Genomic DNA, 27,674 nt, shown 5'->3' with positions numbered 1-27,674 from the left:
GTGGTGTAGGCCAGCGGCTACAGCTCTGATTTGATCCCTAGCCTGGGAACCTCCCTATGCCACAGGTGTAGCACTAAATGACATTTCAGAATTTTTTTCATCATGCCCCGAGGGCCCCTTTATTCAAGACATCACTTTATTTATTTATTTTTTTGGGGCATATGGAGGTTCCCAGGCAAGGGGTCAAATTTGAGCTACAGCTGTCAGCCTACACCACAGCCACAGCAACACCAGATCTGAGCCGTGTCTGTGATTTACACCACAACTCATGGCAACGCCAGATCTTTAACCCACTGAGTGAGGCCAGGGATCGAACCTGCAACCTCATGGTTCTTAGTTGGATTCGTTTCCACTGCGCCACGATGGGAACTCCAAGACATCACTTCATAAATCCAGCTTCATATGAGTGAGGGATTAAGTTAATTTTCTTCTTCATCTAATGAGAAGATGGGAGGCACAAATTAAAACAATAGTGAGACAATATTTTTTCACCAATAATTTTGCCCCAAATTTGAAAGATTGCCAATATAAAATGGTTCTGAGCATGTAAGGTATTAATTTATGAGGAAATGAGTTACAGCATTTTGGAGTAAAGTTTCAGTAATCTTTACAAAAAGGTAAAATATTCACACCCTTTCCATTTTAATCCAATTTTCCACATTTAAATGTCTTTCTTATGACACTTTTGCCCAATAATTCATCTTCAAAGATGTGGATTTAAGTTCTTTTAATCATACAAAAATGGGAAACAACTTAGTATTTATCAAGAGAAGAAGTGTCTTATTAATTATAACAATACACACTTCAGAATTCTAGGGAGTAATTACTAAAGTGAGATAGGCCTTATATGTGCTTTCCATGGAGAGATCCTGCATGCATCTTATTTAATGGCAAGAGCAAGTGCCAGATGAATACATACTTCATTACCCATGCACGTTAAAAAAACCACAATGTATTTTTATAGTATATCTATAGAATAGCCTAGAATAGGCCTTATAATAATACTATCAGGTTGTTAATTGTAGTTACCTCTGAGGAGAGGGCTGAATTTGGGGAGTACTTTGTAAAGAGGAGAATTGTGATTCATCTGTATTTTCCAAATGTTTCGCAAGAAGTATATTTGCAAAATTACCTTTGTAATTGAAATATTAAATAAGCCTAACAACAGAAACAAATGCTGGACATTGATCCGTTAAAGCAACTTCTAGCGTGTACAACAGACAAATCCTGATATTTGGATGCCTTAACACAATGAAAGTTTATTTTTTGTGCCCATAAATCCTGAGGTGGGTTGGCAGGGACGTTCTGCTTTGAGGTGACCCAGGGACCCAGGCTGCTTCCATCCTATAGTGCCACTCCCCCAACATGGGTCTCATGTTGGCTGCTGAATGGCAGAGGAAGCGTGGAAATGGTGTACTGAACCTCCCTAACTGCAAGTGGACCACCCAGGAAGGTGAGGATGACAAGGTGCAGATGAGCACTTGTAGTCTCTCCCGTAAGCTGTCACATAGTAGGTGGTCAATAAAATGATTGTAATTTGTTATGACAGCTCTATTTCTTTCTTGGAGGAGTTTCTGAGAAAACCAACTTTTTTTTTTCATGTGTCTACTAAAGCCAGGATCACATGTGGCTTTCAAAGGATCCTGTAAATGTTAGCAGGGAGTTCTGTACCGCCCTTTGAAATAACATCTATAATCTCAGTTGCCTGAAAATTTTCTCCTTCCCTATTATGCACAATCAAATTCTTGTGAGTTTCTGCCGCCCTTCCCATGGCCGAGCATTCTTAAATACCTGTACGGGTGTTACTAGCATACTGCCTACCAGGATTTTCCTGTGGAATATGCATACAAAAGGCAGTGGAAGGCTGGCTAGTTTTTCTTTATAATCAGAGGTAACACATCCACCCAGGGACCACCGTACACCTCCTAGGAGGACTCCAAGATTTTAGGAATTCAGCCCTGGTGATGTTTGCTTACAAGGTGATTTTAATGGTGTTTCCTCAATCTCTTATGAGGGGCTCTTTGTTTTTGATCATCTAGGCAGGCTCCTTCATCTGTTAATGTGATCAGTGGCCTGTTTCAAACAATACATCCTATTGGAATACTGCTGTAAATATCAGTGTGGTTTCAAAAACCCTCTCTAACTTCAGGGTTCTAGCCCAAGAACTAGCAGATTATATGCAAATCAGACTCTACTTAGCAGCTCATTTGAAAACCTTTACTTAAAGAGCATGTTGAACTTGCCAGGAAGGCTACCTAAGTGTTCAGGCATCCTTCTAAGTGCATTTTTACTTGGAAAGAACTGTTGTTACTGGGGTTCCAGGAAGTGAGAAAGGACAGTCGGGGGCTTCTACAGGGAGTAGGAGTGCTCTATGTCAGGGGAAGGTGGTTACCAGGGCTGTTCCACTGGGAGCAGGGCACAGTTTTCAGAGAAGAGCAAGTGATGAGCTGGTCAGGAGGCCAGGTTCCAGAGTTGGACAAGAGAGCACATGAAGGGAGGCCAGTGGAAGGGTGTGTAATGCAGGAAAGTGCTGGGCCCCGACAAAAGTGCCAGCACCTGGGCAGAACCAGCTCTCACGGGGCCCTGGGACTCAGGCAGGAGGCTGGAGGTGAGTAAAGCCCACAGACGATCCCCATATTCTGTTTGATTCTTGTCACCACCTTCCTTCTTTAGGCTTGTTTTTAGTACCTTGACCACAAGGCTCTTCTTTTTGTGGCCACGATAGAGTTGAGAAGAGAATGAACTAAGGGACAAAAGGCCCACCTCATGCTGGGAGGAGTGGGGACAGCTTGGACCTAGATGAATTCAGACTAGGGATTGAGTCCCAGTTCTGTCACTTCCTAGATGTGACATTGGCCCCATGGCCAAGTGGCCAATATGAGCCTTAGGTTCTTTTTCTGTGAGGTGGGTTTAATGAGCCCTGACTTACAGGACTGCTGAAATGTATATAATGTAAGCCAAGCACACGGCACAGTGCCTGGCATTTAGTGGATCTTTAATAAATAGCAGTCATTTCTAACATGGTTTTTGACTGCAGACTCTATCACTCTTTCCTGGGATTGTGTGTGTGTGTGTGTTTCCATGGCATCTCAAGAGAACATACAGTACTCTAGGACACAAAACAAGAGAGCCAAAAATGCTTCTCTGTAAATAAACCTCAGTAAATTTTCCCTGTTACTGGATATAGTCTTTAATTTGGATACAGGGAGGTCTTCCCCAGCAGAATGCAATGCAGAGCGCCCAGAATTTAAATCAAGGACTAACCCCTTTTCTCCCTCCCTCCCAGGTGCTCTCCCATGCAAAGGACTGTCTTCATTCCTTTCACCTTCACCAAAAAGCTAGCTTTTGCTTAGAGTTGGCCAAATTGCACTCAAGATAACTTAATTAAAATGTCCTTTCAGTGGTATGGGCTCTGGCTCTCCTAGGCCAGGAAAAGAGGGCCAGACTCTGGGCACCACTTCAATGAAATACGCTTTTCCCAGGAAATGTTTGCAGTTGATGTGTACAGAACACTGAGTCTGCGCACTGTGTTCAGTGGCATGGGGAGAGGAGGGCAGGATGCCTTCCACACCTGCTCCAGGTGGAGGCTGCACTCCATGATCCTGGGGGAACTGGCAGGAGCAGTTTTCCATTCTAGGCTTTTCTCTCACCTCTAAGACCCACTTACAAGCACAAATGAACCAATGAGCCAGGACTTTCATTTCTAACATCTTTAATTAGCCAAGCAAATCCAGATGTGTATCTTTAATTTTACAGAACAACAGACTAAATGGGATACAGGATTCTTAGGATAGCCATCTTTTACATTTTTTCCCTATTTTATTGAATGACCCCATCTATTTTATTGCTAGACTCTTGCAAGTTTCCAATTCCTATTCCAATGCCATGTTATCCTGTTCCAGATCACAAAATAAGATGAAAGGTTTCCCAATTTATTTTACAGAATAGCAAAATTCTTAACTCTAAAACCTGACAAAAAGCAATAAATATGTGACCAATGTCATTCACACATCTAGACTCTAAAGCTAATAAATATTTTAGGAGGAAGAATGTTTGGAAAATATTAAAGATCAAAAATAAAGATAAAATCTGCAACTCAGCCCTCCACCACTTAGAACCCTGATTGCCCTCTTCAAAAACAGAGTGGGGAATCTTCCTCCCACCTCATTCAGGGCAAGAGAGGCTGCTGGACTTGACACCGGAACTTCCACTGGCCATGGCAGCAGTGTTATCCCCAGCGGCAGCTTTGTCTTGGGCTCTCTCTTTCTCATCTCTCAAAGCTTCCTCATACCAGGATGTGAAGGATGTGGCGTCAGTTCCACTGACCTTGGCAAAAAACTCCAGGACTTTCATCTTACTGGTTTCTGCATGGGCCCTTGGACCCCAAAGGAATTCGTAACGTGGAGGATCACTGTTAGGCACCTGCTGGTACTCCAGGTACTTTTCCTTCACCAAATCTTTCGTGATGAGCTTCACGGGTTCCCCGTAGATGAAATCCTTCTGCCCTGCATACACCCCAATGGAATTCAGCACTTCCCAGACTTTCTCCTCAGGGGCACGGTTGCCCTCCATGAAGATCACCCCCAGGACAAGTATCAGCAGGCCGGTCTTGGGCATGCCCTGGTCATCACTCAGCATCCCATCGTAGGTGAGGTCTAGTGTTTTGATGAGCACATAGGTGTGGTTGGTGGGGTCTACTTCCTTCACTTCAATGCCAAAGACAACTTCCATGCACTCACAGACTTTGCTGAAGATCAGAGGGAAGTGATTCTTTTGCTCTTTGATGACATTTCTCAGCATTTCTGCCTCAGTGATGGGCTCCTTTGTTACATACTTCACACTCAAGAACTGCACCAATTCAACCACCTTCTTATTTAGCACACTACCGAGCAAAAACTCAGGAGACCGGAAGATGCTTGGATCCTCTTCTTGGGTGCTGAAGCCCTCATTTGATTTGCTTGATGGAATGGCTTCAAGGGCTCTCTCAGCACTCTGGGGAACACTTGGTGTTCCAGCAGCAGGTACAACCTCTGGGGTGCCCTGGATGAAAGGAGCAAGGGAGGAGGAGGCGGCCTCCTCTTCAGCTACAGGCACCTGTGCACCCACCAGGCCCTGAGCCTCTTTTTGCACCTGAAGGCCTGCTTCAAGCTTGCCACTCTGACTCTTTGGACTGTGAAGCATGATGGCGTTGGGGACAGCAGGCAGGGGTGTGGGCAGGAGGTAGTGATGGGGGCCAATTATCTGAGGGAGATAGGAAGAGCGTGAGAAACTCCACCCCATTGGCTCTGACGAAGGCCATACTAACAGGTCTTCCCTTAGCTAATGCTCTAGGAGTCTCCTGTTTTCCTAATTGGTCTGTCCCCTAAGAACCAGCAGGAGGACCTGAGAAAGCTCCTCAGGGCCACGCGCACAGCCCACCAATTACGGGTAAGAAGGCGGGGTGTGCAAGGTCAGGCACTGTGGCGTCCCCTCTGTTCTGGTCTGGGTGGGGCCCTTGGTAAACATTCTGGGTCCTCATCTTGAATGACTCTTGGCAGTGCCTGGGCTTCCCCTGCTCCACTGACCTGAAGACATGCGCCTCAGCCCTCACCCCCTGTGGGGGTAGATGAGGGATGCTTCAGGCTGCATTCACCGTCCTGCCCCCAGCCCCCAGTACTGACAGGAGGGGAGGCCAGACTCTGTGACGTCTCCACTCTTCGCGGCGGGGCGGGAGGGGGCGGGGAGGGCAGTCCCAGCAGTGCCCACTCAGAGTCCTCATCTTCTCCTGGCCAGGCCTGCGACTTCCCTCCGTGGAGGCCCGCGTCTCCCAGGGACGCCAGGCAGGGGGTCAGGGGGAGGAGGACAGAGGCGGCACCAGCACCTGGCTGTGGCCTGGGGCCCCTGAGGGGGTTGACGCACAAGTGGCTGCGGGCCACCTCTGTCTTTCCTCCCCGCGGCCCTGGGCTCCTCTGCTCCCTGACGGCGGTGCCCTTCAGACCAAGGCCCTCACCTCCCGGAGAACCCTGAGGTGGAGACGGGGAAGGGCGGTGGGGCCTGAGGGCGTTTCCCGTCCCTGGCTGCCAGGAGGGAGCATGAGGAGATTGCTGTGGGTTCTGCGGGGCGGGGCACTGGCCGTCCCTCGCAGTCACTCCTGACGGGCTCCCATCTCCTGGAACTGCCCAGAAGGAAGAGGAGAGAATTGCGAGTACGTTTGTGGGCTGCCATGTGGGCTGTGAGGCCCCTGGCCCTCCATGAGGGTCCCCCCTTCACACACAGAGCCAGGACACCCCCTCCTGTGACCCGAATCCAGCCCCGACAGACGAGGCCTCGGGCCCTCAAGCCCCTAAGGCAGTGGTGGAGTGGAGACACCCCCCAGGGCAGGGGGCAGGGGACAGTGTCCCTCTGGCCCTTCTCGGCCTCCTCACCTGTGCCCAGAAGGTCTGCCTCTGCTGACCCGAGTCCTGTCCTGACTGGCCCCAACCGGCTCCAACTGGCTCTCAACGCCCTTCTGGGGCGGAAGTCAGGACACGTCACATCCGGTGACGAGCCATTGGGCCCTCGTGGGTGGAAGGCAGGGTAAGGGGCGCCAGCAGGGCCCTTCCACGTGCGCTGAGGTGTCTGCTGCCCTGACTGGACACCCTGCAGGGCTGGGCTCCTTCCTGTGCTGCCCCAGGGCAGCCCCCTGAGGAGACCAGCTCCCTGAGGATTCCCGGCAGGAGTCGGATCCCAGGGCTGATGGGGTGGGGGTGGGGCTCCTCTTGGGCTGGGAAAACCCTCAGGCCTCACTTTGACTTCTGGCGCTCCCCTTGCCTTGCCTTTGGGGAACTGAGGCTTCCGCCCTCGCATCAAAGCCCTCGCCTCCTTGAAAATGTCTCCTGTCTCCTGGGGGAAGTAGGCCTCTTCCCTTCGTGCCTCAGGGTTTCCGAAGGCCAACAGCTGGGGTAGGATGAGCCTGGGGACCAGTCTCTTCTGTGGTGGGAGTTCTTAGTTCTCCCTTAGGGTCAGTACCTTGACTCCTGGCACTGAGTTGGCCTTCTCCCTCTCTGGACCTGACTCTGTCCACATCAAACCAAGGGCGGAAAGACAGCAGCCCAAGCTTGTCTGTCATCTTGGCACAACTTTACTGAATTTATTTATTATTTCTAACAATATTGTTGTTGAGGTTATAGGGTTTTCTACACATGTTACTTCAACTTGTACAACTCCCTTCAGCATTTTTTGTAAGGCAGGTCTAGTAGTGAACTCTCTCAACTTATTTGGTCTGAGAAAGACATTGCTCCTTCATTTCTGAAAGATAACTTTGCCAGGTGCAGTATACATGTGCAAGCATTTCTTTATTTTCCATTTAGTGTCCGTGGGAATCAGAAGTGACGATTCTTATTTCATTTCTGATATTGGGAATTCTGTCTTTTTTCTTGTTTAGAAGAAAGTTTGTCTAGAAGTTTATTAATTTGATTGCTCTTTCCAAAGCACCAACTTTGGGTTTCCTGGATTTTTCTCTATTGTTTTCAATTTCATTGACTTTATTTTTCTGTTTTCTTTACAATTTTGTTAAGTTGTGCTTTCATTTTCATTTAGGTCAAAAATATATTTTAATTTTTTTAGAGCCACAAAAATATTTTTTAAATCTCTTTTTGGGCCTTTTTTTATTTGACTTGTGAATTATTTAGAAGTATGTTATTTAATTTCCAAATATTTTGGGGATATTTTAACTTCCTTCTTGTTACTGATTTTCAGTTTAATTCCATTGTGGTTTTTGAACAAACTTTGTATGATTTCTATTCTTTTGGATGTATTTAATAGTTCTGAATTTGTTCTATCTTGATAAATGTTTTATGTCACTTGAGAGTAATATGTACTCTGTTGTTGTTGGATGGAGTATTTTATAAATGTCAAGTAGATCAAGTTGATGGATAGTGCTGTTCAGGTCACCTGTTTCCCTACTAATTTTCTGCCTGTTTGATCTATCAATTACTGACAGAGTGGTATTGAAGTCTCCAAATACAATAGTGGATTTGTCCATTTCTCTTTTCATCTCTATCACATTTTGCTTCACATATTCTGACACTTTGTTTTTAGTTGCATTTGCCTTTAATATTTCCATATCTTCTTGGGGAGTTGACTTCTTTTTCATTATGCTATGCCCCTCTGTATCCCTGATGATTTCCCTTGTTCTAAAGTCTGCTTCTATGAAGTTAATACAACTACAACAGCTTTCTTTGGATTAGCATTAATGTGATATAATTTTTTCATACTTTTACTTTTAGCCAATCTGAATGTTTATATTTAAAACGAATTTCTTGTAGACAAAATACTACTGGATATTGTTTACTATCACTTTATCTGAGTCTCTTGTGTATACAGATCATTCACATTTAAAAGTGATTGTTGATATAGTTGGATTAATATTTATTATATTTCTTTTTTTATGTTTCATTTATTCTACATTTTTCTCCTCTTTTTCTGCCTTCTCTGATTTTAATCGAGTATTTAATATGATGCCATTTCATCTCCTTTTTTAATTGATGCATCTCTTAGGATATCAAATATACTCCCCCCAACTTTATTGGGGTATATTTGACATATAAAATTATGTAAGGTTAAGATATATGATGTAATAATTTGGTATATATATATATGTATTACCACAATATAAATAAAATGATTATCACAATAAGGTCAGTTTAACATATCCATCACCTCATATGATTCCTTTTTTTTTTTTTTTTGGTTGTGGTGGTGGTGAGAACTGGTGAGAACTTTTAAAGTCAACTCTTAGCAACTTTCAAATATACAATACTGTTAACATAGTTACCATGCCATGTGTTACATTCCCAGAACTTATTCCTCTTGTAACTGAAAGTTCTTACCCTTTGACCATTTTAATCCATTTCCACCATCTCCCACTCCTGGCAACCACCAATGTGTCCTCTATTTCTATGAGTTTGGTTTTTTTTTTTTTTTTGGAATTCCACATAGAAGGGACATCAGACAGTATTTGTTTTTCTCTATAAGACTTATCAAATATATTTCTTTATAAAAATACTGTTTTCTCTAGAATATTACAAATTTTTAAATTCATGTAGCTTCGCCTTCAAATACACTAAGCTGCTTCACATATGGTGTATGTATTTTATTAAAGAGCATTCCCAATTCATTCAACCCATCCTTTGTGACAATGGTATTATTCATTTTTTATGCATATGCTATAAATCACGCACTACATTGTTACTAGGCAGTTATCAGTTAGGTCAATTAAGAATAAGAAGAATGAATCATTTTATTTCTTCTTCATTTTTTCCTTCTCTAATGCTCTTCCTTTCTTTATGTAGATCCAAAGTTTTAACCTATGTATTTTCCCTTCTGCCCAAAGAACATTTTTAACATTTTTTTTGCAAGGTGCATGTGTGGGCAATAAATTCCCTCAGTTTTTGTTTGTGTGAGAAAGTCTATCTTCACTTTTGAAGAACAATTTTGCTTGATACAGAATTTTAGGTTGGTGAATTGTTTTCTTTCAATACTCTAAATATTTCACTTTACACTCTTGTCTGCATAGCTCCTGATGAGAGATCCACTGTAATTCTTACATCTGTATATTAGTTTCCTAGAGCTGCCAAATTACCACCAAATGGGTATCTTAAATTTATTTTTTCACTATTCTGGAGGCCTGAAGTCTGAAATCAAGGTGTTGGCAGGACTGCCCTCTTTCCCATTGCTCTAGGGTAGAATGTGTCCTTGCTTTTTCCATCTTCTGGTAATTCCAGTCTTTGACATGGGGCTGAATGATTCCAATCTCTGCCTCCATCTTCTCATGATCTTTCCCTCAATGTCTCTCTTTTGTGTATTCTGTATGTTTTCTTATTCTTCTAAAGACATTTGTCATTTGATTTAGGGCTCATCCAGATAACCCAGGATGATCTCATCTTGAAGTTCTTCTTTTAATCTCATTTGCAAAGAACATTTTTTTTTTTGTCTTTTGTCTTATTTTACAGCCACACCCACAGCATATGGAAGTTCCCTGACTAGGGGTCGATTAGGAGCTGTAGCCGCCTGCCCACACTGCAGCCACCCACAGCAATGCCAGATCTGTGCTGAGTCTGGGACCTACACCACAGCTCATGGCAATGCTGGATCCTTAACCCATTGAGTGAGGCTAGGGATCAAACTCACATCCTCATAGATTCTAGTGGGATTCACTGCCACCGAGTCACAACAGGAACTCCCAGAACTTTTTTTCTAATAAAGTTTCACAGCTACTGGGGGTTAGGGCTTATGCATATTTTTTTTGGGGGGGGGCACAATTCATTCTACTAAAACCTCTTTCTCTATAGATAAGGTGTTTTTTTCCCCTCAGTATATTTATTTAGGTTTATATCTACCATGATATTTAGTTTTTGGTGTATGTTCTATATCTTTTGTAAGGTTTATCTCTCTTATATTCCATATTTTCTGATGCTGTTTTAAAATGCACTATTTTTCATTTCGCTTTCCAATTGTTCATTGCTAGCATGTAAAATAAAGTTTATTTTTGTATATAGACCTTGTATACTGCAATCTTGCTAAATCCAAAGTTTTTGAAGTTTTTTTTTTTTAGATTGATAAAGCATGCTATATACGCTATCTTGGAGTCTGAATAAAGACATTTTTACATTACTCTTTCTAACCTGGTGGCCTCTTTTCCTCGCATTGCTCTGGATAGAACTTTCAGCATGAAGTCGAACAACCCCTCCCTGCACTGGGGGAGCTCATCGTTTTTAAGATGATAGTTTCCTTTTTTTAAAGAAAAAAATTATTTATTAAATGTCACTTGTTCAACAGTATAGGAATTAAACTTGGCATTTAGTTAATTCTCTGAGGTTTTAAGATGGTGTGAGCAGGTTTACATGCATAAAAGCGTCTGGTTACAATAATTAAAGCAATGTTAAGCAAAAAAAGTGATGCAAAAGTGAAAATATTAATAATAATTTATTAAAAATCAGTTATAGGAGTTCCCTTTGTGCCTCAGCAGAAACGAACCTGACTAGTATCCATGAGGACAAGGGTTCAATCCCTGGCCTCACTCAGTGGGTTTAGGATCCAGCATTGTCATGAACTGTGGTGAAATGATGCCAAGTTTAGGGGGAAAAGACTGTTTATATTTTTATTTTTTCTTTTTCTTTTCTTCTATTCCCCAGCCAAATATTCCAGCAATGCTTATCCCTAGAAACAAGTAACTTCACATCAACTATGATATTGTAGGTCATCAATTTACTGATGTATCTTCTGCAAACTTTGGATCTTGATAATTATCCATACTTGGATATATATGACTATGATTGGTTCTCTCTCCTACCTCATCTCTGGTTCTCCTAGAAGCTAACCTAATACTATGAGAGGCTACATTAGTTTTCCTTCCTATTCTTCAGAATGCTGTAAGAGCACAGAGCAGTCAGATTTTTCTGAACTGTTCTGGCTATAGACTTTTGGGCCTCCAGGGAAACAATGGCAGAAAAAAAAACTAAGGGAAATGTGGAAAGCAAACACCCAGGGGAAGCAGGGACATTACCATGGCCATTGGCTTAGCAACATTTGGCCTGGATTTATTTGGAAATGCCTTTGAGAATATCATTGCTTAGAGCCTTTATTTTTTAAGCATTTCTTCAAATAGTTTAAGATAGTCTAACATAGTTATATCAAGCTAAGAAACATGCTTAACAGTGGGGACCATGTTAATTAAATAAAGCTCCAAATTAAATCTATTTTACCATAAAATGATGCACTCACTTTACAATATTTTTAAACAATTGAGACATGCTTAGAATAGAAAATGAAAGTCGTGTGCATTCCCTTTCCATTCGCACCCCCAAAATTTACCACTGTGAACAATTTCTGTATATTCTTCCAGAGGATTTTTATGTGCATACTAACATTTGTATTAAAAATTTTTAATTATTATCTTGTTGGAATCACTGTTCTGCATTTTGCTCTTTTACTTAACATCAATCTTGGACATTTTTCCATGTTAATGTATGTTGTCTGTCTCTTTATTTTCATTGACTGAATGGTATGGATCTTTAGGATTTTCTCAGTTTTTTATATTACAAACAATATGACAATAAACATCTTTCCATCTTCGTATACTTACATGATAGTTTTTGTAGGGTAATTCTCCATAAATGGAATTCTAGAAATTCTTTTTTTGTTTGCTTGCCTATTTTCTATTAGGTTGCTTGTTTCTTTTCTTTATGGACCTGTAGTTCTTAGTTCAACAATGATAAGTAACATTTTTAGGACACCTGACTATGTGCCAGAAATATTTTAAGCTCTTTATATTTATTAAGTTAGTCTTCACAAGAAAGCAAAGGAGAAAATAATACATTATCTCTGTTCATCTGACAACAGAACTGAAGTACAGAATGGTGAAGGAACCTGTCCAAAGTCCGAGAGTTAAGTGGCTGCATTGGCATTTGAACCCTGGGGTTAGTTGTCAAACCCACCACTTACTCTCCTAATTGGAATTACATTAAAATGATAGATTAATTTGGCAAGAATTGATGGCCTTACTCTTTTGAGTCTTCCCATGACCACTGCTCTCCATTTATTTAGATTTTTAAGGTGCCTTTCAATTAAAATTTTATGATTTTGTTTATAGTGATTTTGTACATCTTTCATGGGATTACTTCTAGGTATCTAGTATTTTGTTGCTAATATAAATTATATTTAAATATTTTAACTGCATTTATAACTTTGTGGCTAGTGTGTAGAAATGAAATGGATTATTGTATACTGACATCACTTTCAGCAATGCAGTTGAACTCTATCATTAGTTCAAAACATTTTTGGTGGTTTGTTCTCTTGATTTTCTATGTAGATAAACTTGTCATGATTAATATTATTCCTGTTTTCTTCCTTTCCTAACCTAACACCTTTTGTTTCATTTTCTTGTTTACAGTGCGAGGAACTCTAGTACAGTGTTGAACAGATAGGATGCTAGTGCACTTCTTAATAACTAGACTCCTATAGATTTACAAAGAACATAAGCATAGTAAAGTTACAGTGAAGGCTTGCAGTTAATAAATCTGTTATCAGTTATATAGCATGATTATGTTTCAGTTACTGTTCTAAGTGCTTTAGAAGTGTTGGTTCATTAATCCACTTAAAATTCTGTGAGACAAGGGCTAGTATTATGTACACTTTGCTGTTGAGGAACCTAAGGGACAGTGAGAATATGTCACTTGTTCCATGTCACATTGCAAGTAAGGTATGGAGTCCACACGGTATGGTTCTCGAGTCCATTCTTTTAACTACTACACCAATCTGAATTCAAATTTTATTCTAGTATGTTTACCTTAAATAGCAGATGAAACTGTAATGTCACTTGTCTATAATAAAATAACAGTGTAGATTACATTTATTTTGATGTTGTGAGAGAAATGCAAACTATCTTAAATTAAACTTATGTGAGAATATAAAAAGCAGTCTCCACTATTCTTAATGTCTCCATCTTCCTTTGCCTTTATAATTACATGCAGACAATGTGGGCTGGGTACTCCAATAAGGGGAGCAATTAAATGCCAAATGGTGATCTAAAGTAGAGCAATGATCAAGGAATTGTGAGTAGAGAGCTTAGTGTGTGATAGTGAATAGTGTATTTTTCCCTAAAGAGTCTGTAATCAGGACTTGTATGTACAAAGTATGATTAGTTGAGGGAGACTCACACTGGTGTTTCCAAAATTGGTGTGAAATCACAGGTGGGTCTTTTTGTTCCTGTGTAATTACCCCTGGATAGTATTTCTAAGGTAGAGAGGAATGTTTTCCAATTCCAAGTTAGTGCAAAGTGAAATGCCAGTGCCCCTTGTATGGAATACATCCATTTTGATGCCTGTGTAATGAAACAGTAAGTTGACAACTAACAATGTGAACTAGCTTGTAGGAGCTCTGAGCCATATGATCCACTTCTTTACAAGTCCTTTGAGAGATAATGAGTGGTAAAAGTCATGCAAGTTTTGTTTTGATTACATTTCATCTGTAAACACAGATAAGATTTCTACATAGGTGACATTTGCTATCATGGTCGAGTGTAGCACTTCCCAAACTAATCTGATGCTGGGGTCATGAGAGATGGCAATTAGTGGTCCGTGAAAAAAAGGAATTTGATAATCAAATTAAGTTAGCCTCTCTGAGCTACCGCACAACTGCATCATACTTCTGCCCCATGTGAGATTATTCATCATGGGGATACCTTCAGATGTCCTGTATCAGCCCAATTTCAGAGATTCCTCTGCTTTTTTCATCAAAGCCACTTATAATAAGTACACCTCAAGAAAAATGAGTGCATACTTTGTATTATTAAGATATTTTTTGCCCTAGCAGGAAAGACAAACATGTAAACCAGTGGTAACAATATTGCATGATACGTGATTGACTAAAGTAGATAACAATATAAACATATAATAGAAAAGGGAACAAGTCTTCTGGGGAATTTGGGATGACAGTTGCATAGAGATGATGGTCCTTAGGTAGAGAATAAAAAGATTTCTAGGCAGTCAGGGGTCCTTGCAGATATATGGTATGGCCATGCGAGGCGCGTAGGGGCAGAATCAGATTCAGGAGGAGGGCGGGCAGGCAGCTTCATGGGGTGTCAATCTATTCTGGGTGCTAAAACATTAAAGTGTTAAGTAGCAAATGACACCAGTTAATTCATGCTTCTATCTACAATGCATTACCTAATCGGCAAAACAGAAATTGGACCCCGTTTGACTGAAATATTCTGGACTTCAAGTAGAAACAAAAATGCTCATAGTGGTGCTGACTTCTGATGGTTGAATGGTTTTCGCAACAAACATGTGCAAATTCCAGGTTCCAACTACAGGTGGCACAACTAAACCCAAGGCCAGTCAGAGGCTGGTCACCTAAATTCAGCAGCAAAGTATAGGACTATTTATTTGGAATAAGAAATTTCATCTAGTAGCTACATTTTAAACGGTTCACCGTGCCTCCCAAGAGGTTGTCAGGATTTGGAAATTGTGTGGAATAAATTAATGTCACAAATCCTTTACCTTAAATATAAAGAAGAATAAAATTTTCTTATTAGAAAATGCGTATCTTCCCACCCTTACTTTTAAAAATGGCTGAAGAAGTATATATTTAAAGACTATCGATTTGATTGGTGCCAAATTAGTAGCCATCAAGGGAGTACTACTTTTTTTATCATTCTGGTTCTGAATATAGAGGAGTAATAGGAACTAAGGCTACAGAGGTCATCAGGGGACTAATAACTAGCAGACCATATAAGCAAATGCAAAATGTGAAATTTATCTTATGTGTCATTGGGATCCACGGAAGGGATTTAGCTAAGAGACTGGTGTAATCCCGTTGATGTTTCAGACAAATCACTCATTAGTCATGCAGAAGATAGCCTGAACAGGGAGAGGAGGGAGTTCGATTAAGGGCAAGAAAACCACTTTGGAGGCTGCTGACATAGTCCAGGAATAAAATGACGAGGTATTGAGCTAGTCAGTGCTTGCAGGAATGAAAAGGACATCAGAGATACAGAATCTTTTTAAAGAGGCAGATTCCACAAGACTTGGTGACTGACAGGGTGTGGGGGATGTAGTGGAGGTATGAGTCTAGAAGTCTAGTCTTATTCATCCATTCATTCCAAAAAATTTACTTATCTCCGACTTTGTGCCAGAAACTTCTAGAGCCTAGAAATTCGAAAGTAAGTAAAACACAATCCCTATTTTCAGGTAAAAGAAGTAGAAATGCATATAAATAATTATAAAACAGCATGATGGGACTATCGTAAAATTGTGTACAAGATACAGTGGGGTAGGGAGAGGAGGAGGTGATTTACTTTCCCTGGGGAATTTAAGGAAGCCTTCAGGGAGGCAGTAGCCCTTGAGGTGAATCTTTAAGAACATATAGGATTTGGTGGGATGATCATGGATCATCCTGGTAAAATAATTCCTGGAAGAGGGAGCCGTGTGTGCAAAGGCTCATAAGTTTAAGAGAACATGACCTTATTTGGGTAAAGAAACTTTAAGTTTTTCAATCTGGTGGTGTGGGTGAATGAAAGGGTGAGTGATGACAGAGGCTATAAGCAATTAATCAAAGATAAGGGGGGAGAACTGGAAAGGCCAGCTCATAAAGTGCATTAGAAAATCCCATGGTATGTATTTTTATAAAAATTACTATTTTCAGAAACAGTATAGTGAGAAGTGAAAACAAAACAAAACAAAACACCCATGGTGATGAGTTTGGCCTTGTCCTAAGAGGCAATGAGTAGTCATTAAAGGCTTTAAAATAGAGAAGTGACATTGTCTGTTTTGCATTTTAGAATCTATTCTGCTCTTTGAACCTGACAGAGTTCTGCAAACAAAGTTGGTCCTGCATTTTCTAAGTGTTCCTACTACTGTATCACTTATCACACTTGAGTCACACTGAAGAGTTTTGAATCCTGGGTCCATCGGCCTCTTACCATTGGACCTTGGGCAAGTCATTTTACCATTAATTCTTTTTCCTCTTCTGTTAAATGGGGATGTTAACAGTACCACCCACATTGGGTCCCGGTGGGGATTAAAAGGGATAATGTATGTGAAATGTTTGTAACCATGTCTTAAATATATAAGCACAAATCAAATAAAAATATTATTTTTGTGTGTTTCCAAGACAATCTACTTTTCTAGTCTTTGACCTTTCCAAGGGTAAGACTTGTGCCTATTTTCCTGTTTCTACGCTCTAATACAGTGCAGAGCTACGGCAGACAACATGATGCCACCCAGACCCACCTTTAGTGAAGGACTTACTCCCCCAGCTGTTGGGAGCACTGTCTGCAGATGGTCTTCAGTTGTCAGCCCCTTCAGGAAGCACCTCAGCTACACAGAGCTGCCTTGCTCAAGGTCACATCCCTTCCCAAGGCAGCTGAGAGACAAGAGAGTGATTGATTTGGAAGTGTATAGGCCTGGTGATATCCACCCTGGAGACAGCAACTCTGAAGGGCAACTGTAGCTTCAGAGATCCCTGTGGGGTTGGACAGGGCTATCACTGGGTTGCATCATAACTTGACCTCTCCCATTGCCCAGTCCTGCTTCTTTTCCTCTCCCTTCCGCAGATGTTTATCTCAAAGGCACTCCTTAGTAAACACCCTGCACATTGAAATCCGCCTCAGAACTGGCTTCCTAGGTAATACAACCCACAACTGTGGCACTTGTTAGGTAGTGAAAATGTTGGTTGTATGAGTGAATGAATGCTCATCTTATTTCTTCTGCTGAATGCGAAAATCATGGGTTTATGTGTTATTTAACCTTTCTTCCCTTCGTCTTTATAGGGATGTAGTAAACAATGTGTTCTGAGAGGGGAATATATATCCTCTTAAGTATGTGACTTCAGGAATAAATTATACTCTGGCAGAGTGAAAACTTTCTGTGCCAAAAGTATTTCTGTTGACTTCTCTCCTGTAATTAAACCACGTTCATCCTTGAGGATGACTTAAAAAGAAATACTTAGATTTTTAAAAAAACAATAGTATAATACAAAAGAAAGCTTTGTTGATAATGTTTTTTGTTTTTTGTTGTTGTTGTTGTTGTTGTTGTTGTTGCTATTTCTTGGGCCGCTCCCGCGGCATATGGAGGTTCCCAGGCTAGGGGTTGAATCGGAGCTGTAGCCACCGGCCTACGCCAGAGCCACAGCAACGCGGGATCCGAGCCGCGTCTGCACCCTACACCACAGCTCACGGCAACGCCGGATCGTTAACCCACTAAGCAAGGGCAGGGACCGAACCCGCAACCTTATGGTTCCTAGTCGGATTCGTTAACCACTGCGCCACGACGGGAACTCCGATAATGTTTTTTTAAGAGATAGCTAATGCAAGAAACATTTAAAATATTACATAAGGTAAATCAACTACATACACCATATGAAAATGTAATCTCTTGTTTCCTTGTGTTTTGTTGGTAGGAAAGGGCCTTTAATTTCTTTACTTTATTCATCATGTTGTTACATATAACAATATTTATATGTGTGTGTATATATATATATATATATATATAGTCTTTTTGCCTTTTCTAGGGCCACTCCCGCAGCATATGGAGGTTCCCAAGCTAGGGGTCTAATCGGAGCTACAGCTGCTGGCCTATGCCAGAGCCACAGCAATGAGGGCTCTGAGCCATGTCTGTGACCTACACCACAGCTCATGGCAATGCCGGATCCTTAACTCACTGAGCAAGGCCAGGGATCAAACCCACAACCCATGGTTCCTAGTTGGATTCGTTAAACACTGAGCCACGATGGGAACTCCATATGTATATTTTTAAACACACACACACACACACACACACACAACTCAGTTCTTTTGTCCTATGGTACATACCAATTGACCATAAATGCATGTGTTTATTTCTGTGTTCTCTATTCTTTTGGTCTCTGTGTCTGTTTTTATGCTAGCACCATACTGTTTTGATTGTAATCACTTTGTAATCTAATTTAAATCATAGTCAACATGCATTTTATGCATATGTGGTTACATGGAAAAATGATACAAAAGTTGAGGACCCAAACTTTCATTCATGAAGCTCACAGTCATTGGGACATGGAAAAGTAAACAGAATACTGCAACCTAGCATAAAAGGGATTATGAGAGAAGCTGGGAGTGAGAAAAAGAAGCGTTTGTTGCCCACAACACGTGCAACTAATTAAGAATGGAGTAGGGAAAACATGCTAGGACAGCTTACTGAGACGGTGGCAATGGCCATGCCAAGTTTTGCATGACCATTAAGACGGAGCTAAGACTAAGAGTTAGGATGGGAATCTGGAAGTAACAACACAAACAAGAATGTCAATGGAACAGAAAAGTTCATTTTTAGTCCTAATGTGATATTTTATCACCTCATTAAACAATTAGTTTCAGAAGTCACCTCTATATAGATGATATATTTCTTTCACTTTATAACTCACACATTTCCCAGAAGAATTCTGTGCTTTCTGAATGTTCACTATCAATTTTATCAGTTTGAGAAATACATTTCAAATGGCCCAGCTTTTACAAATATCTACACATGGAGATTAATATAGCACTGATATGGTAGTTTCACTATATATTTAGTACTGAAATTGGCCAGAGCCTGGGCTTTTCTAGCTGACTCTCTTCCCCATCTACCCTGAGGCCAACATACCACAGTAATGGAAACCTGAAGCTTTCTGAATACTAGCACAATGGTAGCACCACTTAGGTAAGCATAGAGATCTTGTGATTTAAAACTCATCACCTCTCTTCTGAAATACCTTCTATTGGTGGCGCACTGCTTTAAAAAATAAAGCCCAAATGTCTATGAAAAGCATTTAAAACCTAGGAAAGATTCACCCCAAACTTCTATTCCAAGCTCCCTTCCCTGCTTTTTCCCTCCCCTTCACACCTAGAATGCACCAGCCATGCCAGAATTCTTTGTCGCTGCCTGAATATGTTCTGCAGAATTTTAGCTTTCCTCATGTATCCTTCTGCCTAGAATTTCCTTCCATACTACACCCCACCCCTCTGTGGCTCCTTTACTTAATATTTAATGTATCACTTCTCTTTGAGCCTATCAGACTTTATTTCTAATAGGAACACTTACCACTTATTGGACAATAACAGTTAATACTGAGTCCAAAAGAACTGTGTTCAAACTGAAGCTCTGCCTTTTTTACTAGTTGTGTGCACCAGTTAGTTAACCATTTTAAGCCTCTATTCCCTTATTTGTAAAATGGTAATAATGATAATACCTTTGTCATAGGGAGGTGGTGAGGATTCAATGGCAAAATTACATAACGCCCTTAATACAGTGGCTGACACATAGTAAGCACTCAGTAAATGTTACTTCTTTCAATCATATTTCTCTAAGCGTCTGTCTTCCTTTTTGGACTTGGGTCTTCCTGAAGGATGCACATAGCACTTACCATAAGTGTTGTACATAATGAGGACCCAATAAGCAATTTTTAAATGAATTTATTCAAAAGGAGCTATGTATGGCCAGTTCCCTAGTGGATCAACAGATTTGCGAATAGATGAGGATTTGTAATGAGTCAAGTGTTTGTTCTTATCCAAACATGTATCTGACTATAACTAATGTTTGACAGCATTCTGTAGACATGGTATTATCTGAGTGTCATGTGACGTCTTATGGCATTTCAGAGTATGAAATACTGTTAGGTTTTTAATAACAGAAGAATATTTGTACGAAATTTCAAATTTACATAAATTGATTCTTTTTCATTTTTTTCTGTATTTATGGTTCACTGAGTGAAATATTTCCTAGTCACAGTTGAATGGAAACCCATAGTCAAACTATGAATTAGAGTAAAATACTAGCTTCTTGATATATTTGTTCAAAATGCAATTTCCCTCTGCTCCCAATCTAATTTACTGAGCACAGCCTAATTACATGCCCAAAGTTTTTTCTTTTTGTGACATGCTGAGGTATTTTTCTACCATTTAGTGATTATTTGAAATCATGCCAGCTAGGCATCATACACCAACTGCTGAACATCCCACTCAGAGTCTCCTTAACACAAGAGGCTTAGGGAGTGTTGAAACACACATCCATTAGAGGCGGATAACAATCAGAGGGTGCAGTGTACAAATGGCTAACAAATGCTTAGGGCACAGTTTCAAAAGCACAAAGCCATTTGTTTTTCTTATCAAATTAAATATATTAGTTGTGATATTCCAAAGCATTATTTAGATAAATGTCTGGAGTTCAGGGCATACTGCATAGGTCAGCACACCAGTAGAGTCCTGTAGTAGAAACGTATATATTTACTTAATTTGCAGAAAGCAGAACAAAGGCACAGCTACCAAGACATGCAGTAGTCTCTGACTCTCATACCAAGCTGGCATTTTTAGAGGTCACTTTGAGAGGGTCTAAGTGTGAGACTCAAATATGAGTGCGAATCATCATGACAGATTCATATTGATTTCGGAATTTTAATAGTCATTTATTTCTAAAGTTTCATTGTGGATTGTGTTATTTGCTTCAAATTCCTCAAACTTCCACATGTCAGTGTTGCAGCAGTGTCCTCCCAAGCTCAAATTTGAGTAGGACTGGGTGATTTGCCTTGGACTGTAGAATAAACTGGAAGTAACAGTGAGCCAGTTCCAAATCTAGGCCTGAAGAGGCTTTCATGCTTCCACTTGTTCTTGGACCTCTGCTGTTGCTAGGAGAAGAATGTGGCAAGCTCAGGACAGCCCTGTGGACCCCAAAGGAGGATGAGAGGAAAGTGAAGCCGAGTTTCCTTCATAGCAGAGCCTGGCCTAATTCAACCAGCTCCCAGGTGTGTGAGCAAGCACATCTGCGGTGAGCGGAGCTGCATAGGCTATCCCAGACTAGATCAAACAACCACTGGATGCCTGAACAAACACATCCGAGATAAAAAGAGCTGTCCAGCTGAGCCCAATGTAAATTAACCAACCTCTAGATAGATGAGCAAGCAAAATTGAGATTAGTAGATCTGTCCAGCAGAGTCCAGGCTAGATTAGTTGATCCAGTGTGTGAGCTTAAAAATGCTTACCATTTATGCCAGTGAGTTTTAGGGGTTGTTGGCTGATAGGTTGTGTACATATAAAAACCTTTGTAATATTATGTCATAACAAGAACTCTATTATGAGTGAAAACCAAACAGGTTTATAGACTTATTACAGAGATCTATCCAGTCAGAATTATTTCCATCTCTCAGCCTATTTATTATAACTCTAAAACCTGACTATATTCTCTAATAAAAGCTGAGTGTCAGGAGTTAAACCAACTGAGATCATCTAAATTCAGAGAATCTGCATTTAAATTCAGATAGAAATATTTAATCTTTTCTTAAAACCACATTTTAAAAAAATTAAGTCCCACTTGTTTATTTGTTTGTTTGTTTTATTGTCATTACTCTAAGAGATGGACCTGAGAGGATGTTGCTGTCGTTAATGTTGGAGAGAGTTTGGCCTGTTTTCCTCTAAGAGTTTTATAATATCTGGTCTTTTTTTGTTTGTTTGTTTTGTCCTTTGTCTCTTTGAGGGCCGCACCCACGGCATATGGAGGTTCCCAGGCTAGGGGTCTAATCAGAGCTGTAGCTGCCTACACCACAGCTTACGTCCCCCACTAAGCAAGGCCAGGGATTGAACCCGCAACCTCACGGTTCCTGGTCGGATTCGTTTCTGCTGCGCCATGACAGGAGTGCCCTAAAATCACATTTTTATGTATCTAGTTGTTTATGTTTATATGAAAGTAATTCTTAAGCATTGAGTCTTGGATTTCTCAGGGAGAGGGTTCGTGGAATTATCGGAAATGGTCCTTAAAACTACATTTTCACACAGTAACATGCAAAAGAGCTGGGAACAACCACCATAGAATATTTCATGTAAGGCAACAAATAATCTGAAAATAAAATTAAGAAAACAATGTCACTCACAACAACATCAGGAAGAAAACAAATACTTAGGAACAAATTTGACAAAGAAGTGCAAGTCTTGTATACTAAAAACCATAAAACATTGTTGAGAGAATTAAAAAAGATTTAAATAAATGGAGAGGAATTCCATGTTCATGGATTATAAGTTTTGATATTAGGTGGCAAATTGATCTATAAGTTCACTGCAATCAAATTCTTAGTTGCCTTTTTTGCAGAAATTGATAAGGTATTCCTAAAATCCATGTGGAAATGCAAGGGATCCAGAATTACCAAAACAATATTGAAAAAGAATAAAGTTGGAGGGCTCACACTTCGCAATTCAAAAGTTACTACAAGACTGCTTTAGTAAAGACAGTATGGTAGTGGTGTATACATAGACATATCAATTAATGGCATAGAATACAAATTATTAAAATATCTTTACATTTATGGTCAAATGTTGTTTGACAGAGTTGAGAAATTAATTTGATAGAGAAAAGATAATCTTTTCAACAAGTGGTCCTAGGACAATTGGATAGCACATGTAGATGAAAAAAATTTTATACAATTATCCCACACAAAATATTTTGATATATAATTCAAAATATGTCATACCAGGACTTCCTCTGTGGCTCACAGCATAACTACTCGGCATTGTCTCTACAAAAGCTCTGGTTCAGTCCTTGGCCTGGAAACTTCCATATGCCACAAGTTAAAAAAAAAAAAAAAATATATATATATATATATATATATATATATAATACCAAAATGTAAGATATAAATGTATAATACTTTTAGAAGAAATCTTTGTGATCTTGGATTAGGCAAGCCCTTGAATATGACAATAAAAAGTTTTTGTGCTTTAGTAGACAACATCAAGAAAATGAAAAGACAACCCACAAACTGGGAGGAAAAACATTTATAAATCCTATATCTGCTAAAGAACTGGTATAAAAAATAATTAAAGAACTCTTGGAGTTCCCTGGTGGCCCAGTGGGTTAAGCATCCAGTGTTGTCACTGTTGGGGCATGTGTTCTGATTCCTGACCTGGGAACTTCCACATGCTGTGGGTGCGGCCAAAACAAAAACAAAACCCAAAAACTCTTACAACTCAATAAGAAGAAGACAGAAGACAATCCAATTAAGAAGTGGTCAAAATATTCAGATATTTCAGCAAAAAAGACATAGTGATGGTAAATAAATACATGAAAAAATGCTCAACGTCATTACTCATTATGAAAACACAAATTAAAGTCACAGTGATACACCACTATAATGCAATGGTCATACATTGCCAGTAGGAATGTGAAATGTTGCAGCTGCTTTTAAAAACAGTTTGACAGCTTCTTAGATAGTTAATCATCAACATAACACAAAACACAACAATTCTATGCCTAAGTATCTGGGAGATATAAAAACATGTCCCCACAAAGACTTGTGAGGGATTGTTTATAGAAGTATTTTTTCAATAATATCCACTAACTGGAAACAAACCAACTTTCTATCAATTGGTGAAAAAGATAAACAAAACATGGCTTTATCTATACAGTGCAAAACTATTCATCAATAAAAAGAAATAGACTACGGATACATTACACAATATGAAGGAACCTCAAAAACATAATGCTAAGAGAGAAAAAGTCAAATGCAAAAGATTATATATTGTATGATACTATTTATATGTAATTTCCAGAAAAGATAAGTCTATAGAGGCTGACAGTTCACTGGTTGCCTGGGGTTGTGTCTGGGGGTAGGTATCGACTAAACACAGTCATGAAGGACTTTTTGGAGTGATGGAAATGTTCTAAAACCAGACGGCAGGGACAGGTGAACAACTCTGAACACTTACCAAAATCATTGAAATCTATACAGTGGGTAAATTTTATGTTATATAAATGACACCACAATAAAGCTGTTTAAAAAATGGCAGATGAAAACATGTGCTTAACAATACTGCTACCCCGAGTCCCATTAAAGCAACAACAAAGAAATCAGACACATATTCACAAAGAGAACAAGAAAGAAGACCATAGCATGAGAGACAAACAAAAATGCAAAAGACTACAGTGGATTGAAGATTGGTAAATAACTCTTATCAGAACATAAAGAACTGAAGCCTAAGTAGCTACAGATGAGAATAACTTGCCCAGGACATGTGGATGTTCCCAGGCCATGGACTGAACCTGCGCTACAGCAGTGACAACGCCAGATCCTTAACCACTAGGCTCCCAGGGAATCCCTCAAGCTTAAGCAAGGCTTTGATTTGAGGCCCAAGTACCACAGAGAGCATGGGTAAAATTGAGGTTATATGAAATCATAGGGATGGGTTAAAAATGTAAACAAAATACTCTTAGACTTCCTAGTTTTTTATACCAACTGTTGCAGCCCCATGTCTTTCCCAATAGATTGACATATTTATTTTCTGGGGAAATTATACATACTAAAGAGGTCTGAACTGCCTGGTGTGATGTTTAATCATTGGCAAGGTTAGAATACTCCTCATTAATCCAACTTCTCAAAAGCTTATGTTGAATTTTTAGGATATGAATAGAAGTCATGGTGCAGTATAAACTTTTTCTTTCACCAAAGAAATAGTGAAATCAGATCATCAATGGAAAAATAGAAAATTCTTTGGAGATAGTCTTTATCAGATTGAGGAAGTTCCTTTCTACTATTAGGTTTCTGGGAGTCTTCTTTTTTATCATGAATAGATCTACAATTTCATTAAAGGCTTTTTCTTAGTCTATTGAAAGGATGATATGGCTTTCTTCTTTTGTCAGTTGATACAGTGAATTCCTCTGGTTAAGAGTTGAATATCAAACTAGCCTAGTATTCCGGAGACAAACCCCACTTGGTCATAATGCATTATCCTTTTTATGTATTATTGGATTCTGTTTTTTGAGTTTTGTGTCTTTTGTGTTTTGTTGAGGATTTTTGCATTAATGTTTATGTGGGATATTACTGTATGATTTTCTTTTGCTGGAGTGTTTTCATCTGATTTCCTTATTGGGCATAATGCTGGTCTCATAAACTGAGTTAGAAAGGGTTTCCTTTTCTTACATATTTTGGAGGCATTAGTGTGGGATTGTTATTATTCTTTCCTCAAACGTATGTTAAGATTTGCCAGAGAAGCCATCTGGACTAGGATTTTTCTTTGTTAGATGTTTTTAAACTACAAATTCAATTTCCTTGAATAACAACACTATTCAAGTTATCTATATTGCCTTCAATGAGCTTTGTAAGCTCTTATCTTTTGAGGAATTCATCCATTTCATCTAAGTTGTAAAATTTATTTACTGCTATACCATTGTTATACAGTATCCCTTTTTGCATTCTCTACAGTCATTTCCTCTCTTATTTCTTATATTTGTAATCAGTGTCTTTTGGGTGGCCAGTTCAGCTAGTTTATCTATTTTATTGATTTCTTCAAGAAACCGACTTTTCATTTCATTGAGTCTGTTTTTTTGTTTCTCATTTTCGCTGCTCTTATATTTATATTTTCCCTTCTCTTCGATTTTTCTTAAATTTGCCCTTTTTTAGCTAGTTTCCTTTGGTGAAGTCATAGGTCATTAATATATGAGATTTTTCTTCTTTTATAGTATAAGCCTTAAATGTTATATATTTTCCTCTCAGCATTGCTTTAGCTGCATCTCACAAATTCTGGTATATTGTATTTTTGTTATACTTCAACTCGGAATATTTTCTTATTTTCCATGTGATTTTCGCTTTGACCTATGGGTTTTTTCCAGAATATTTATTTATTTTTGATATCTACTTTAATTCTGTTACAGCCAGAGACTATGGTTTGTTTAGTATGAACTATTTTGAATTTGTTAAGCTTTGTTTTAATGCCCAGAATATGTTCTACCTTTGTGAGTGGCACTTGTGCACTTTTCTTAACAATGTCTTGCAGAGAGCTAAAGTTTCAAATTTTGATGTAGTCCAGTAGGAGTTTCTGGTTGTTACTAAGTTGCAGTGATGCACTGTGGAGAGATAATAAGAAACTAAGGGCGGTTAACAAACAGTTAAATGCCAAGTGTGAGACCCAGAGAGTCTCTTTGGTAGCTTACAAAGGGCCCTGTATCTTCTCCTGTGGGAGAACAGGTACACCTGAGGAATAAATTCAGGATCTGCCAGTTAGGTTCCTAGAGCTACAGGCATGTTTGAATTGTCAGCCAAAGTCAAGTCTGTTCTTGAGAGGGTCCCTGAAACATGTGATGGGGACATTTGAGAAAATGCTCCTGAGGAGTTTGGCTCTGTAGATTCCCCTAAAGCCCTCAGAGCTTGTACATTCTGGAATAAGAGCTAGCACTTCTCCCATGAGGGAAGAAACTGCAGACTTTTCTCCAATGCAAGACAACAGGTACTCCTCAGCCCTCAGAGAGGCCTCACCTCCTCTCCTGGTTGCCAGGCCAATAACCAGGGTTAAATCCCAGCATAACCTAGCTCGGGATGTGGTGGGTATGATAAGGAGGAAAGAGATTACATCCTGAAGGAGCTGTAAGAATGTGTTAGCATGTCCTGTAAAAGCCATAATACTCCCTGGGACTGAAATTTGAGGATGTTTCTACAAGGGATCTAGAATTTAAGACTAGGTTATCAAAAATTAATTGATTTAGGGCATCCTCTTAGGGCCCAGGATTTAACACCTGGCAAGGACCCCTGTGAGTGGTACAAATTCACTTAGTGTGTCTCTTGGAAATCTGGAAAAAGATATACTTCATGTAGGAAGTTGAAATGCTAGAGTTGCCCTGGCAGATGATAGAGCGAGGAATAAAAGGCTTAGGGAAGGGAGAAAACTGTAAGGGATATATTATGTGGGGCATAAAACCCACCAGAGAATTATGTTCCACATGCAAACTCAAAGGATCCATCATTCACCAAGGACCTCAGGAATGTGCTAGTGAGAGGGGCACTAGCATTACTAAGAAATTAAATGGTGGCTTTCTTCTGCAGTCCAGGGATGATGGTAGAAGGGGTGAAAGGGGTGATCACTGAGCTGGGCTTGTTAATAGCCATGGGGGTGATGAGTAATCAAGTAATAGAGGCTAGAAGCCAGAACCGATACACTCTTCAAGAAAGATGATCTTTAAAAGAGTTACTCAGGTGATTCTGAGGCACATCTAATTTTAGCGTCCACAATCTCTGGTGACTTTGCTCAGTGTTGTCTTCATTAAATCATCATGGCTCCCTTGTTTATTTAGCTCTGCTCATAAACAACAGTTACTTTTATCCTATAACAAAAAGAACTGTTCATTAGAGAAATGGAAGAGGAAAGGAGATCAGAAAGAATATAAAAGGAATAATTT

The 27,674-nt window shown here is 39.8% G+C and overlaps 1 protein-coding gene and 1 long non-coding RNA gene across 4 annotated transcripts in view; both read right to left on the bottom strand.

The window, feature by feature from the left end:
- Window positions 1-27,674, bottom strand: part of LOC102158351 (uncharacterized) — a 758,918-nt gene that overhangs the window by 129,892 nt on the left and 601,352 nt on the right. Inside the window, exon 13 of one of the 3 annotated variants that reach the window (XR_014835883.1) lies at window positions 25,732-27,599. The exons of the other annotated variants lie outside the window; for them this stretch is intronic. This is a non-coding gene — a long non-coding RNA (uncharacterized LOC102158351). Of the gene's footprint in view, window positions 1-25,731; window positions 27,600-27,674 lie in introns of those variants that run through there. 3 annotated transcript variants of the gene reach the window in all.
- LOC100522722 (putative MAGE domain-containing protein MAGEA13P) lies at window positions 3,696-6,451 on the bottom strand. The gene is made up of 2 exons (XM_005673939.3): window positions 6,405-6,451; window positions 3,696-5,241 (listed from the first exon to the last, which is right to left on the bottom strand). Exon 2 carries the CDS (start codon window positions 5,179-5,181, stop codon window positions 4,165-4,167), a length of 1,017 nt encoding a protein of 338 aa, XP_005673996.1. The 5' UTR covers window positions 5,182-5,241; window positions 6,405-6,451; the 3' UTR covers window positions 3,696-4,164.

The sequence above is a fragment of the Sus scrofa genome, chromosome X (assembly GCF_054392235.1).
Source record: "Sus scrofa isolate SSC_HxYL_T2T_F1_AM1 chromosome X, Sscrofa_HxYL_maternal_Yorkshire_Landrace_v2.0, whole genome shotgun sequence".
Classification (NCBI taxonomy): Eukaryota; Metazoa; Chordata; class Mammalia; order Artiodactyla; family Suidae; genus Sus; species Sus scrofa.
The sequence above is the reverse complement of the archived record's forward strand: the minus strand, read 5'-3'. Positions and strand labels throughout refer to the sequence as shown.

What these genes read in the sequence shown, in the direction of transcription:
- LOC100522722 (XM_005673939.3), bottom strand. Translation starts at nt 5,181, where the DNA reads ATGCTTCACAGTCCAAAGAGTCAGAGTGGCAAGCTTGAAGCAGGCCTT.